We start from the raw sequence: 15,096 nt of genomic DNA, 5'->3' as shown, positions 1-15,096 counted from the left end.
CTATTCCATTTTAATTTAAGGTACACAACAAAGCACCTTCTGGTATCACAACGTCACAAAGTGAACAAAATAAAGAACCCAGCTGGGACCAATGTACGACACTCTGCCGGTTAAGGGTCAAGCGCGCATCGGACTAACGCAAAATTAGTGTCTCACAAGCTTAGAAACCAAGCCAAATCGAGTATGACATCACGAATTTGGCATGCAAGGCCGACAGCATAAACACCCAAATTTCCCAGTTTACCAATGTTAGTAAGACAATCTTAGACTGGTCACGATCGAAAAAAATACCTATCTGTTATTGCCTATTAAGCAAAGAATCTCAAACCTGATAGGTCTGTTAGGGCCACTAACTCGTTCAACTAAAAACCTGGAATAGGGATATGAGATCCTGCTTTAGGGGCAAACTTCAACAGATAAGAAGTTTACCCGTTGAGTAAAAAAAGATAAAAAAAAATTCAAAAAGTCACCCCAACGACACGAGTACCTCATGCTGCCTTGAATGGGATGGCTTCTACCCCATGGAAGCCAATTGGAAAGAAGATGTAAGCCAGGGCTATTCATCATTAAAAAGCCTAGACTTGGACAAACAGGAATGTAGATAGAGGTGAAAGGAAAGTGGCATGAGCCTAAGGGACCCAAGCCAGGGAGACGAGGAGGCTCCCATATTGTGGGGGACGGCGGTATTCACCCGACTACCCAAATACCCTAGTCGTCCTATTAAACGTGTGCCAATTTAGCAGGGTACCGTGGAGGACTGTTACAACTAGTCCACCCAAGAGGTGACGGCTTAGCCCAAGAGTTATCAGGCTCTTAAGTGAGCTAGGTAGCCATACCTCTCGCCAAGTTATGGTCGCGGCGACTGTGTGTACTGCAGTCGACTGGTGTCTCGCCATGATCTCGGACTTAGATACTAGCGGCTAACGTATTTTCGTACTTTCTCATCGTGCCAGTCTTTGGTGTTGTGGCCGAAACAATTTGTACATCCAAGATAACGGATCTCTTGCCTCTAGTCTCGTCATCAATAGTGGCGACGAGGTCCGGCTTAAGATTACCATCTCGTAACGCGTAGAGATGCTCCCGCTCTACTTGAAATCCTTTATCAGTAAGCGCTCCAGACGAAATAGTCGTGTCGAAGGATTCTCTCACCATGAGTTCTAGGGCACACTTGCACGATGTGCGCAAGGATCTCTGAGGGCGTAGCAAATCCACGGCACGTCCGATACGCTTGCGGCTGGCCATGATATTAATCCTAATCTTGGCGCACTGCCAGTCACGGCCAGTTATACCATCTAGCTTGCGCGTGTATGCTGTCGATTCCCAGCTACCAGGACAGAGCTTAAGCTCAGCACCGTCCACCTAACTATGGAGGAGTTCTTCATGACTAGTCATCGCTGCGACCCTTTCAACACGGTGACGGAGGGTTGCTACCACACTCGCTCCGAAGAGACGGAATGCTTCACGCACCACCGGCACCTGTGAATGTTCGAGCTTAGTCAAACGTTCGAAACAATTTTTAGGAACAAATCTTTCGAAATCGGGCACCCCTAGCCCCCAGATGACGTAGGGGCGTGGATGTACGCATTGGGGCACGAAGTCGCGAGATCCAGTCATCCCCGAATCGTGCGTCTAGTCTCGTGACTTAATTGTCTTAACTTACAGTCGGGAAGCTTCGTAAACGTCAGTCCGTGAACGAACTTCGGGATTACTTAGTCCCGTGCGATTGCAAGCCTCATTTGCGGCGTCATAGGGGCGGTTTCGACTGCCTCCAGAGCGCTGACAAAAGACGTGCACTTGAATCCGGATAGGGAATTTCCCTGAAACTCAATGCCAAACACACACATCAAGTCACATTTTTTACACTCTAATGAATATTTTACAAATCGCTTAAATTTAGACTGACTTATTCAGTAGAGGAGTAGTTATAATTATTAAAAACTGTATGAAAAGTAAAGAACTAAATTTACAAAAGCATCTAGAAGTTAATTACTCTCAAAAATAGATTACAACACAATTGTCGTAAGACAACAATTATAATAAAAAGGGAGAAAGGATAGACAAAATATGAGTAAATATTGTAGAATAATTTAGGGCGTGGTTAATCGAAGGTTTGAGTCTCGCAATTATAGCATGAAAATCTGTTTAAACAATCTTATTTGATCGTTGTTTTGGTACTATAGTATCCATATTGTTCCAATATAATATTCATGTGATAAATAAAACAATACCAAAGTATCGTAAATAATAGATTATTGTAATTTATTATCACTTTTATATTAATACAGAAAAAAGGACAGTCATGAATAGACAATACAAAAATAATAATAACATGAATATATTAATAAACACAAATTAAACGTTAATATAATTATCGATATTTTAACATAAGAGAAGATCATCACTCGAGAAGCCAGCGAAGATCACAATGTGTCAGTTTAGGCGTACGATCGAAATAGGCCGGCAGCCCAGTGTCTTTTTTAATGGGATGTCATTAAATAAGTCATCATCGCCTAGTACTATTCCTAGTTCGTCGTGTTATTCATTTTTGGGTACTCATCATAAACTAAATGTAGATTATATTGCGTCTTATTTTTATTATGATATTTATATAGAGTACAATAATGTTTGTTTATTAAACTATGGCATACTTGATGGGACAGGGCTGATATGTATGAAACGTGATTGTATCAACTGTATGTTAAACTGTAATGTAGAAGAGAGAATATTGATTGTATATAGTTTTTTGTGTGGTATGGTGTATTGTAAGATAAACTTTCTAGTATTGAGAGGTTAAAAGAAAGGAATGGTTTTATGATAAGACCATATAATACAATAATGTACAACTCAACGAAACTCAAAATTAAACAAATACTCAATCCTATCTTCAACTTAGCAATACGACTTTCTATTAGAGCCTTCCGCACTAGTCCTAAAAACAGTACCTTATGCATTTAAGAGTTTACCATTGCAAAACAGAAGAAACAAAATATCTTCCTTCGATTTTGTACTCATCAACTCACTTCTATATAAATACATAGTCAAAAATATTATATTGGTAACTTGAATGGGACATTCAAGTTACCAATCTTAAATGGTGTCTTCTCAACAAGCTAAAAATATTAAGAAAACTATAAAAGTACAGTCAACGACATAAACGATATATAGAAAAATAAATACCCTACAACCCGTGTAAAAATAGGATACACCCAAACCCATGGATACTTATTCAAACGAGAGAAACAATCTACCTCCTATCTCTAGATCTACTCTTAAATACACTTGTTTCACACAATTACGCAGTGGAAATAAATAAAGTATGATATATTATAACAATCCGCTTATAATATAATGATTTATAATAATAATGAATTTGGGCGTCCCCAACTTTAAAATAACATTAAATAACAATTAACAATATTTGTTACAATAATTACATTAATAATAATAGATCCGACCTGGTCCGCAAATATGCTCGGTGATCACCTTTCCATGCCGTTCACTTCCTTAACGTCCAGAATAGCAACATATGACCAATTTAAACGTAACGGTAATGGGCCGCCAGAGAGTACCCGTAAATTCGCCAACTAGAAATTGACCAGCCACCAGTCCATCAGATGACTTAACATAGTATTACGCGAACCGCAGAAAATATGCGTGAATCCGCCGAATTAACAATAACGTTAATCACAATAATAATCCGAGCGAGCGACATAAAAACCATGTGCTCGGGGCACCGCCGACCGAAAAGAAAAAACGAGGTTAAAAAAAATAGTAGTCCGAACAACACACAAAAACAAAAACGTGTTCGGGCAGCCGCCGACCGATGTTCACCGAACCGGCTCCACTGATAAGGCCGACAGTGGTATCAGCTGACCACGGAGGCGGCACTACTGCCTGGCGTGAACACTACTCCTGTACCCTTTAATATAAATAGTACACAAGTATTATTTTTCTAGGGTAAATACAAATATTATATAATATTAATTTCTCTTCATTATTAGCGTGTTACAATGGGACTATTTTATTAGTGCTTTAGTTGCACACAAACACCGTTTTAACATTGATCACAGTCTGTGCACCAACCTGAGTAGATGACCGTGACTGTTGCATTTTTTATCACATTACTTATATGCATAGTAAAGCACGCTATTTTTCCAAATGTTCAGGGTATACGACGGAGTTATTACAAAATAGATTTTATAATTAAAAGCATGTTTAAAATATCCCATATTATCAATGTAAATTTTGAAATGTTTGGTGTTTTAAATACGTTTAAAACATTGCATATTTAAAACGTAAGAAACCTCTAGTATACGCCTTACTCTCTCCAAAACACCATTATTTTGTATTGTCATTTTAAAAACAAAAATTTTTCAAGAAATAATATAGATATGTATAATTGATAAGGAAATAATTCTCCTTGTATTTTTTACAATTTAACCATAAATCAATTGAAAATTTACATAATTTTTTTTATTTATATAGTATGAAACGTAGCCGAAAATCTTTAATTATTGAACATATTTATCCAATTAATATAATACATTCGATTAAAATTAAAAATATATTGTAACACAACGTAATACCTGTTTCAAGTTTCCATCGAGATAAAACTATTACACACAACGTTTGTAAAGATAATTCTTAACTTTAATCACTTTAATGAAATCATTCTTGTTCAATGCTCTCAATTAAATTGCACTTACCTGCTGTTTTACATTAAGCAGTCTCATTCACCTCTTCGTTTGTCTTATAGGTTTAATAAGTCCTTCTCTGACTTGTCACGAAAACTATTCATTGTACACAATAATCTATTGTTAATTAGAATACATTTTCCAGCATATTCAATGGTACAAAATATTTATATATGTATATATATATAAAATATACAAAATAATGGTACATGAATATTAATATGACATGCACATTAATACACAATTGTCTAAAAATCAGCTAGAGAATAATTTCACATCACATTATACTGAAAATGTTTACTTTTAACATAGTGTTAATATGCATTTAAATATTATGTTGATAAAAATATTGTTGTAACATTTAATTATATAATTAATTTTTTTAATTTTAATTCATTTTAATGATAAGCAGTGAGGTAATTAGGGCTTTGTCATGGGAGGAAGAGATTACTAGAAAAAAATGTTCACTACCACTTGAAACGAAAACAAAAATTGTATTATCCGTTTTCCATTAATTATAAGGTTCGACTATTGACTAACCCAACTATATGGTTTTCTCATTCAGAATATTCATGTCTTTACTTATTCTTTTGATTTATAAACAGATTTTGACTTTTGAATGAATAAAAATAAAAAAATCTTCACTATTAATTTAATTTTTATCATGGGGTATATGACTCTTACTCGTAATTATGATTGTGGCGATAAGCGTGAAAATATCGAATTAAAAGTATTGTTTGTATAAAAACGGCGTATAAATAATTTGTTGTAAAATATGTAGTAATACAAAAATAAGCAAAGGGTGTTAGGGTATTTTTGACCAAGTTTGGGTATTTGGGGATTTGGTCAATTCAAGAGCAACGAGGTTCTATCGGGGTTGTAGAGTCCGAGGGTTTAAAACAGTAAAGACAAGTAAATATAAAAAGATATGTATCAAGTTCCTCTCACAGAGGTATTAAACGCTGCGGTATTCTTGTAGTGGCCAGGGTCTTGGCCTCCTATCTGACACCTAGTCGAAGTATGTGACCAAGCACTAACTAGTTATTAATAATTAAATTAAATGATGTTTAAAAAAACTATTGCTTTACCATTCTTTACTCAGATTATTAATTCTAAATAATTGGGTTAATATGAATTTACTTACCTTTTTAGATATCTTACGTTCAGATTTATACTGTTCCTTTTAAATAAATAAATAAAGTATTGACGCAAAATAATTGTATTCGATTTCGTTTTAAAATGTACCGACAACACGGGATCGCGGCTAGTTTGATCAAAATAAATCAGATAGAAGAATTCTGAATTCTTTATTGAGTTCAGATCTTCAAAAAGGAGAGACAGAGACAGAGCTCACTGATGTGAAAGCAGAACTAAGCCTTTTTATATTATTTTTAATTGCCGCCTTCATGGGTTGTTGTTATCAGCGCTTTTAATGATTCTCAATTTATTGTATTAAATTAAACGTAACATGATAGTTATTTTAAGATAAGATGTATCGTAAACAATAATCAATTTAACATGTATATACATATATAAAAGCTAGTGTATAAAAGTGTATGTTATGACAGATAAATTAATTATTTATTTGTATACTAGTAATATAAAATACAGATTATACAATTTTCATTGATAAATAAAAATCAGGCCAACGGTTGATAAAGGAGGCGCGAGTCGTGGGGCACCGTGTATCACGAAATGACACGAGACAGTATTAGTTATTTTATTTCTTCATGATTGTTGTTTTGACTGTTTAGTTCTGTACATGGATACTTTAAACTATGTAATCTTTTAAATTTATACTTTACGTCAGAGGATCTCCGATGTATGTTCCTTGTTTGATGTATTTGTAGTTGCTCTTTTGTTACATAGTTATACATTGGTTTTGTTTCCATTTATTTCAAATTCTGTTATCCTTGCACTTTATATTAATTCTTCCGTAGCAAGTTTCATATCTGTGTTGAAGGATTGTCGTATTGCTTGAAATGTTAATGGATGTATCTACATTTTCAGTTATGAGCTGTCGTTTCAACCTCGTTGCAGAGTCTATCTTTAGAGCGATAGTTACAGGCTCGTGGTTATAACTATACTAGTACTAAAGCGTTTTATAATAATGATTAATATTACTGCTTGATTTCAATTTATACTATAAATATTACTTCAGATTCCCTCTACGCTACTAAACCTGACTGTTTTTATAAAATTTTAGCTCATTATTTATAATTTAATTAAATTAAATAAGCACTCCAAAATGTAATTTGAGTATCCCTATGATAATAAGAAGTAATAATAAAAAAATACTTAGTATTAAAAATAATAATATCGTTTTTATTCTTTTAAATTTTAAAATATGTAAAAATATGTTCAACTTATCAATAAATATTGTGGAATATTACAAAACAAATTACTGATATATTTTTGACAATGAATCAAATTCTATTTCTTTTTCATAGTAATTTTTAATAAATTCAGAGCTGGCAAATGAATCTTTAAGCATGTTTAATTGTCTTTTAGCAACCTGAAAAAAATGAATTTATTTAAAACTTTAATATTTAAATTAATATTTTTAGTTTGGAGAAATTTGAATATTGTAAGACTGTATAGTGAAGTGCAATAAACCAATAAAATGATACCTAAACAATAATGTTCACTGCACTGTTGTTGTCGATTCTCTAATAAATTATTAACAAAAATCAAATGATGAATGAAATTTTTACAACGATAAATACTATTAACAACAACACATTTCTCTTGAGTACAGATAAATCCACACAAAATGAATTGAATGATACACACACACACACACACACATATATATATATCAGTGTTGGGAAAGTTCCTTTTTAAATGGAACTCGTTCCGTTCCCCGTTCATTTTCTAAAATATGAACTCGTTCCAGATCCTAGTTCTTTATATTAAGAAGGAACTTGTTCCAGATCCATTTCCTCCAAAATAAGAACTCGTTCCTTTTATGTAACCAAGTTATTTAAAAAATTGTGGTAATGAGATCATGATAACGGTCATCAATGATTTTCATCAGCAGTCGAATACAAAACAAATTTGTAGTATTCCTTATTTAAAAGTATTCGAAAATTATATTTATAAGCAGGTAGTAAATGCTAACGACTTGTGTCAACGCGACCAATGTCTATTGTCTACATATAAGTTAGAAATAATAAATCAGAAAACCCAAAACCTTTAACATAAATTAGTTAACAAGAAACGACGATAATATTCGGTGCATTATTTAATATATGTACACATATATTAAATATTTACTGTATACCTACATGTGATAATAACTCTATTTATAGTCAATTGATTCATTTAAACAGCCTACGATCTCGGCTGGGTATATAGGGGACTTCCATTGTCAAAAGTCAACTAAAAATACCTTAATATTTTAATGTCTAGATACGAAGAAAACTACACTAAAACATGTTTATAAAAATTTTTAGGAACTGTAATTTCCGTTCACGTTCCTTAAAAAATGGAATTTGTTCATTTTCCTCATTCCTTTATTTTAAAAGGAAGCAGTTCCTAGCATCGTTCCTTCAAAAAGAACTCGTTCCAGGAATCCGTTCCTTTTGGAACCAGATCCTTCTCAACACTGATATATATATATATATATATATATATATATATATACACATAAGCTAATTAAATATGTATGTTTCTATTAAAAAAAAAAAAGTTAGATATCCTACAATGTATAAAGGATGAATTATTAAAATACTTAAAAGTGATTAAATCATAAATTATATATAAATAACAAATACAAAAAAAATTCATTCTCAAAATTATAATTATTTTACGAGTAATTGAGTAGTAATATATGTGAATACCGTTGATACTTAAATGGCAACAATAGGAAAGTGAAGTTGGGTAGCGTTATAATCTAGCGTTAACAATGAGTGTTGTGAGTCTGCTACAATGTATTTTTTTATTATTTTTTTATATCTTAGTATTTATTTAATTTATATGCTTTTGTAAATGCTTTATAACTTTTAAGTACACGATTAATATTGTAAATTTGTAATAATATTATAATTTATTTTAATATTCTGAAAGAGGAAAATCTGTGTTCTGTTCCTGTTGTTGCTCATTGATTTCCCACATATAGAGTGTTCAATAAGTAAGGAAATGGGGATCTGTTGTTCTCATTGTATGTAACAATTCACATGTTTCCTTACTTACTGAACACTCTATATATAAACATATATATATATATATATATATACAGGATGATTTTTTTATCATAACCCACTCAATTATTTACAGAATAAAAATAATTTAAACATTTTTTTTTATTATTATCTTTAGTTACACATTATTCTTGAATCATTAACTATGAAATACTTTTTAAGTTCATCCCTTATGCCTGGTAAGGGTGTCAACTTTGTTTTTTTAAATGGTAACTCATATTTTTAATTTAATAAAATGTTTGAGTTTTTAATTCAATAGTAAATGGCATTTGAATTTTTAATAAAACTTAATTTGTTTATTAGATATAAACATTTAAAGTTTAAAATTTTTGAGTTAATATATAGGTATAATACACAAGGGATTACAAATACAGGTAGCTAATTGGTTTTTTATGATATTGCTATCACAGTCACGAATTGTTTATTATCAATTATGACTATCAATAGATATACTTTTTGTATTGTCAGTTAGTGTATTTATAAACTCGCAACAATGTACCTTACTATCATTGATAATAACAATGCTGTGTACCTGCTAATATCGATGTCATAAAAAACCAATTAGCTACCTGTATTTGTAATTTCTTGTGTATTATACCTATATATTAACTCAAAAATTTTAAACTTTAAATGTTTATATCTAATAAATAAATTAAGTTTTATTAAAAATTCAAATGCCATTTACTATTGAATTAAAAACTCAAACATTTTATTAAATTAAAAATATGAGTTACCATTTAAAAAAACAAAGTTGACACCCTTACCAGGCATAAGGGATGAACTTAAAAAGTATTTCATAGTTAATAATTCAAGAATAATGTGTAACTAAAGATAATAATAAAAAAAAATGTTTAAATTATTATTATTCTGTAAGTAATTGAGTGGGTTATGATAAAAAAATCACCCTGTATATATATATACATTTTTTTTTATTACTGATGTATAAACTTACATCGGATGAAAGTTTTAAATGACTAGCAATAAATATAGAGTTGACTAATGAATCTATGTTATTGCTATCTTTTTCTAAAGCGTCCTGTAAGGTGATTTCAGCTTTTTTATAATCTCCTTGGCCAATATAACAAGCAGCTTGGCTATTTAATAATAAAGCTGTGATTCCATACTTGTCTGTCAGCTCTTGAAATATATAATAAGCTTCTTGTAATTTTTCTCCGCCCTACATTTTTTATAAAAATATTTATTAATAACAATAAAATTTAAAGTAAAGTTTAGTATACCAAAGCTAAATTTAACCAAGCTTGAGCCATTTGGGTCAAAGTAGCATCTTCATCTTTGTCTCTTAACTTTTTGAACTCTTTAGTAGCTAAGTCAACTCTATTCATTCTCAAGTAAATTATTAATGATAAAGCCATACTAAATAAACAATTATAAATGAATAACAATTAATATTATTATCTCAGTATTAAGTGCTTTTTTGACAGTATTATGTTAATTATTTAATAATTACATAATTATTAATATAATAAATTTGCAAATTAAAAACTCAATATTTGAGTTGATAAACTGCATTAAAAAAGAGATTATAGAAAAAAAAATCTGCTCTGAAAAAATGTAAAAATGCTCTTAATATTTTTCACACTAAGACATCAATATTATTGATAGTCATACTATATCAGTCATTCAATTCTAAAAAATTGAAAGTTTCCTCATTTACATCAAATTTAATTATTAAGTAGTCACAAGCACTAATCAAGGAAGCTCAATTTATTGAACAACCAACAAAACATACTTAAGTAATTATTCTTTTAAAAATGCCTCATTTAAATCATAATAATAAAAACCTTTGTCATTTTTTTTTATTAAAATATTAAGTTTTCATGCTTCAAAATTATTATATAGAATTAGTGTATTTTAAAATGCTGTAACGAATGATGGTCCATCAAATGGCAAAAATTCTTACTTATTGAACATCTATATATATATATATATACAGAATGGTCCACGATATTTTGACAAATTCAATAATTTTTGACCCAATTTATATTATATGTTGCTTTTTTTTTTTTTTTTTAATAATTTTTACACCTAAAAACTATAAAAACATTATAAAATATAATAGATTTTCAATTTATAAAAAAAAAAAATTAAAAATTTCTGAAAAGTGTAAAAAAAAATTTTAATATAGCTATTCTTTAGAGTAGAATTTAAGGGGAAATTTAATTAAAAAATATCTTATTAATTTAATAATTAAAAATTTCATTTTTAAGCTTCGATGTGAAGATGAGAAGGTATTAATTTTACAATGATGTGTTTTTTTTCTGATAAATTTACTGTAAATAGTAATTATAAAATTCCCTGATTGCATATTAATCTTAACAATTTCATGTTTTTCTATTTAATTTTGTCAATTTCAAACTTGCGTTGTTGAGCTAAATGTTACGGTAGTAAATTCATTTTTATTTTTTATTAAAACTTTCACTTAAAAGGACAATAAAAAGTAGGTCAAAATGATTAATTTTAACATATTAAAAATCAAAATCAATAATAATTTGAAAACAATTAATTTTAAAAATTATATAATTAAAAGAATTACTAATCTGGGTATAATTAAGGAAATAATAGAAGTTGATGTTGTTTTTGTAATTATCCATCAATTTTTTAAAATTAAACACTATCTACAGATTTGTATCGAAGCGTTTCTTATTATAGTGATTTTAATCACTGTCAGATTAAATCTATACTGGACCCAACTATGCAATGTCTCCACTATGCCGCGACCCCACTGTGCTGGGTTTTTTTTTTTATAAAAATTTGTATGGAAAAAGTTACATACCTATAACCAATATTTAATATGATAAGATTTTGTTTTCTTTAATTAAAATTTTTCATTAAAATCTACTTTACAGAATCATTGTCTTAAAATTTTTTTATTCATTTTTCATAAATTTTTTTAATAAATTGAAAATTTATTATATTTTATAATATTTTTATAGATTTTAAGTGTAAAAATTAAAAAAAAAATTAACATAAAACACTAATTGAATCAAAAGTTATTGAATTGTCAAACCAACCTTAACTTTGAGCTTTGAAGTGAATATAGAACCTTAAAATACCGTTTTTAAGATAAATTAAAATTTATCTTTAAATATAAATAACTTACGCTTCTAGAGTATCATCATCTTTAAGAACTTTTAGAGCTAATTCAAAATTATTTTCATGATTGTAAATTGTTGCTGCTACAATAACCAGAGAATGGTTAATTTCATACATGCTCTGAATTTCTTGTTCCAATGATTTTATGATTGAATTTCTTCAATAAAATGATTATTTGTAAGTTTTAGTTTAAATTTTAATTGAACACTTAAATTTTACATACTTGTCCACTTGACCTTGTAAATACTCAGCTAATAAACGAAATGGTTTTAATTCTGGTGTTGCATTATTTCCTATTTCTGCAATAACAATGTTAAATTTTTTTTGAGCTAAATAAGCACGGTACATATAAATATCACGTTGCAAACGTAAGTTTCCATAATTTGGCTGTAACATAAAAAATAATAAAAGCAATCAATATATCACCCCCTTTACGCAAAACACATTAAGACCAAAAATGAGTTATTATTAAAAAATGTATTACTAGTAACACTTATCCATACTAAACTCCTTTGTATAAATGAAATTAAAATTATACAAAGAATAAAGATACATCAACTACTTCAGGAAAACAAAAATTGAATAATTTCAAAAAGCTTATCTCAAAAATTAAAATTTTGGAATTGTGTTTTGAATGAATCATTATAGAATAACAGTTATATTCTCTTAGAGTACAAATATTCAATGCAAATTTTAACTCTCCATTTTGAATTTTAATGATTTAATTTTAATTATTTTTTTCTTGTACTTTTTTTCTTTTTAAACATCTAATGATGTACATAAACTCTTTTGGGTTTGATTAAAATGAAATGAAATACAAAAATTTTAAATTACAAATTTAACTCTTTACAATTATTTTTTTTAATAGAATTTTGACTAAATTTTTTTACTTAGGTATTACAAAATAATAGAAGTAAAATTTATCAAACCGGTTCTGATTGTGAATCAATAATACATTGTTGATAATTCCCAATATAAAAAGAATTTTTTATATCAAATAATTCATTAGCTTCATAGGATTCAGCTTGTTTAACAATATCTATAAAATAAAAAAACATAAGCATTTATTTCTACAAATAAAATAATAAATATTTCATAATCATATAACTTAGTATAACAAAATATTTCCAACAATTTTTATCGGATCATGATTGACAATATTATACATTTTGGAGATTGAGTTAAAACCACCACCTAAAATATTGATTGATCAAATTTATTAGTTTGGTTTTTATCAATCAAGCTGCTAGGTCAGAAATCTAAAACTAAAAAAATAACCTAATATGTACATAGGATTATATAGATTTCTTAATCAAAAATAATCAGACTAACAAATCAATGAAATCATTTATTTTTCTAAATAATGACTGTTATAAATTATATCTGTTTAAAACAGTTCAATCATTTTAATTATAGGAGGCGAAATATATCAAGATATTAATAAATTTAAATATCAATGCATGATAATTCATATGAAAATTTATTTTTAGACGGACTTTTCTCAAAGCAAAACTAATAATTTTTATTAACTTCCAAGTATAGAAACTTTTATAAATATTTCATATCATAATTTCAATAACACCCAATTTCTTTTACAAATATATTGTATTATAATTAAAGAATTACACTCATTTTATGGTAATGAAATAATACTTTAACATAGTTGTTTACATGAGTCTCAATCAAATTAATTGATTAATCTGCCAAGTAATATAATGAACAAAATATTAGTTACAGTAATTGAATTATCTCTTGAATTTTACATTAAATTATAAATTTAATGCAACTAAAATATCTCTCAACTCACCTGTCATTATAAATTAATTTTATAAAAATCTACGAAATTTTAATTGATGATTTAAATTTAAACAGTTTTACATGAGCAAAATTCGAAAAAGTTTCTACTTTGTAAGAACTACTAGAATTCTACTATCACTAATGATTAAACCACGTCGCCCTATGATAAATCATATAAACCTGACCGATTCCAATATTTTTGTGATAAGGAATTTGGTTAATGTAATATTGCTATGATAATTTAATTCCATGAAAAAATACTACTGAATATTTAACTCATTACTTCAAATAATCTGTGCATCGAACAATGTTCAACGAACATACAAAACAGATCATGGCTTTCAAAGATATCTTCTAACTCCATGTTACGAATAAACAAAAATGTTAAATTTTCTAAACTTTCCATTAGATAAAAACAGCTTTATTTCGTTTAAAAACTATTAATATAGTTATTTTACTAATAATTTTTACTTGTTGTTAAAGAAAAAAAAGAAACAAATATGTAATAACAATAAAATTGATCAAAGAAAATACAAATGAGTAAAAAACACTTACCACATGTGTAATATACAACAGTTACTAGAAACTTAGAAAACGATCAAATTATGACTTACGTTAAACTGCATATTGATTAAAAAGCTTGACAGCACACAGTGATCAAAAACGCATATTTACATTAACTATAATTTTAAAATAATTATTTTTGCTATTTTTTTAAATTTTTATATTAAAGTTAATTACAAAATTTTAAACCTCTTCATGTTAGTCAAATTTAACTCAGTATAGAGCGATTTAAAATTTATCTTCTTCTTCTTCCTCGCCTTAATCCCAGCTACTTGGGATTGGCCACCCTTATCCTAAACTTCCACTTGACACGATCTCCCACATCCTCTACGCTCACGTCAGCTGTCCTCATATCGCATTCAATAAGATCTCTCCATCTCTTTTTTGGTTTTCCTCTACCTCTTCTTCCTTCAACATTTATTTCTACATTTTAATAATTAATGGATAATATAATAGTTTTTGGAGAATTTATTCTTCACCTGAAGGACCAAGTCCTTAGTTGTGCATTTGTACACAAGCAAAATTAATAATTTATATACAAAATAAATTATAATTATTATTTGAGTCAATAAATTTTATGATATATTCGTTATACTTTATTATTGTACATTTATTATGGTATAGTATATGATTACATTGTTGAAAAATTTTAAATAAAAAAAAATTTGCTGTGCAATATTATTGAATCAAATGTACTGGCATTTCGTTGCAAAAATGTAATAATA

At 28.6% G+C, this 15,096-nt stretch overlaps 2 protein-coding genes across 3 annotated transcripts in view; both read right to left on the bottom strand.

Moving 5' to 3' along the window:
• LOC126893780 (myotilin-like) overlaps window positions 1-3,773 on the bottom strand; it is a 139,567-nt gene extending 135,794 nt beyond the window's left edge. The window contains exon 1 of one of the 2 annotated variants that reach the window (XM_050664274.1): window positions 3,456-3,773. The gene's annotated coding sequence lies outside the window, so the exon portion shown is untranslated. Of the gene's footprint in view, window positions 1-3,434 lie in introns of both variants that reach the window. The other variant, XM_050664275.1, reaches the window with a different exon arrangement.
• Window positions 3,774-6,996: 3,223 nt separating this feature from the next.
• On the bottom strand, window positions 6,997-13,957 carry LOC126893781 (coatomer subunit epsilon). The gene is made up of 7 exons (XM_050664276.1): window positions 13,818-13,957; window positions 12,940-13,049; window positions 12,234-12,397; window positions 12,018-12,167; window positions 10,135-10,270; window positions 9,849-10,073; window positions 6,997-7,209 (listed from the first exon to the last, which is right to left on the bottom strand). The coding sequence occupies exons 1-7, from the start codon at window positions 13,822-13,824 to the stop codon at window positions 7,096-7,098; spliced, it is 906 nt and encodes a 301-aa protein (XP_050520233.1). The 5' UTR covers window positions 13,825-13,957; the 3' UTR covers window positions 6,997-7,095.
• Between the last annotated feature and the right edge of the window lie 1,139 nt (window positions 13,958-15,096).

The sequence above is a fragment of the Daktulosphaira vitifoliae genome, unplaced genomic scaffold (assembly GCF_025091365.1).
Source record: "Daktulosphaira vitifoliae isolate Bord-2020 unplaced genomic scaffold, ASM2509136v1 Scaffold_1, whole genome shotgun sequence".
Classification (NCBI taxonomy): Eukaryota; Metazoa; Arthropoda; class Insecta; order Hemiptera; family Phylloxeridae; genus Daktulosphaira; species Daktulosphaira vitifoliae.
This window is presented reverse-complemented; position numbering and strand designations above follow the sequence as displayed.

Coding starts and splice junctions, on each gene's coding strand:
- LOC126893781 (XM_050664276.1), bottom strand. Junction 12,398..12,939: donor TTGATTCACAATCAGAACCG/GTTTGATAAATT, acceptor TTTATGTTACAG/CCAAATTATGGAAACTTACG. Junction 10,074..10,134: donor CTTGGTTAAATTTAGCTTTG/GTATACTAAACT, acceptor TAAAAAATGTAG/GGCGGAGAAAAATTACAAGA.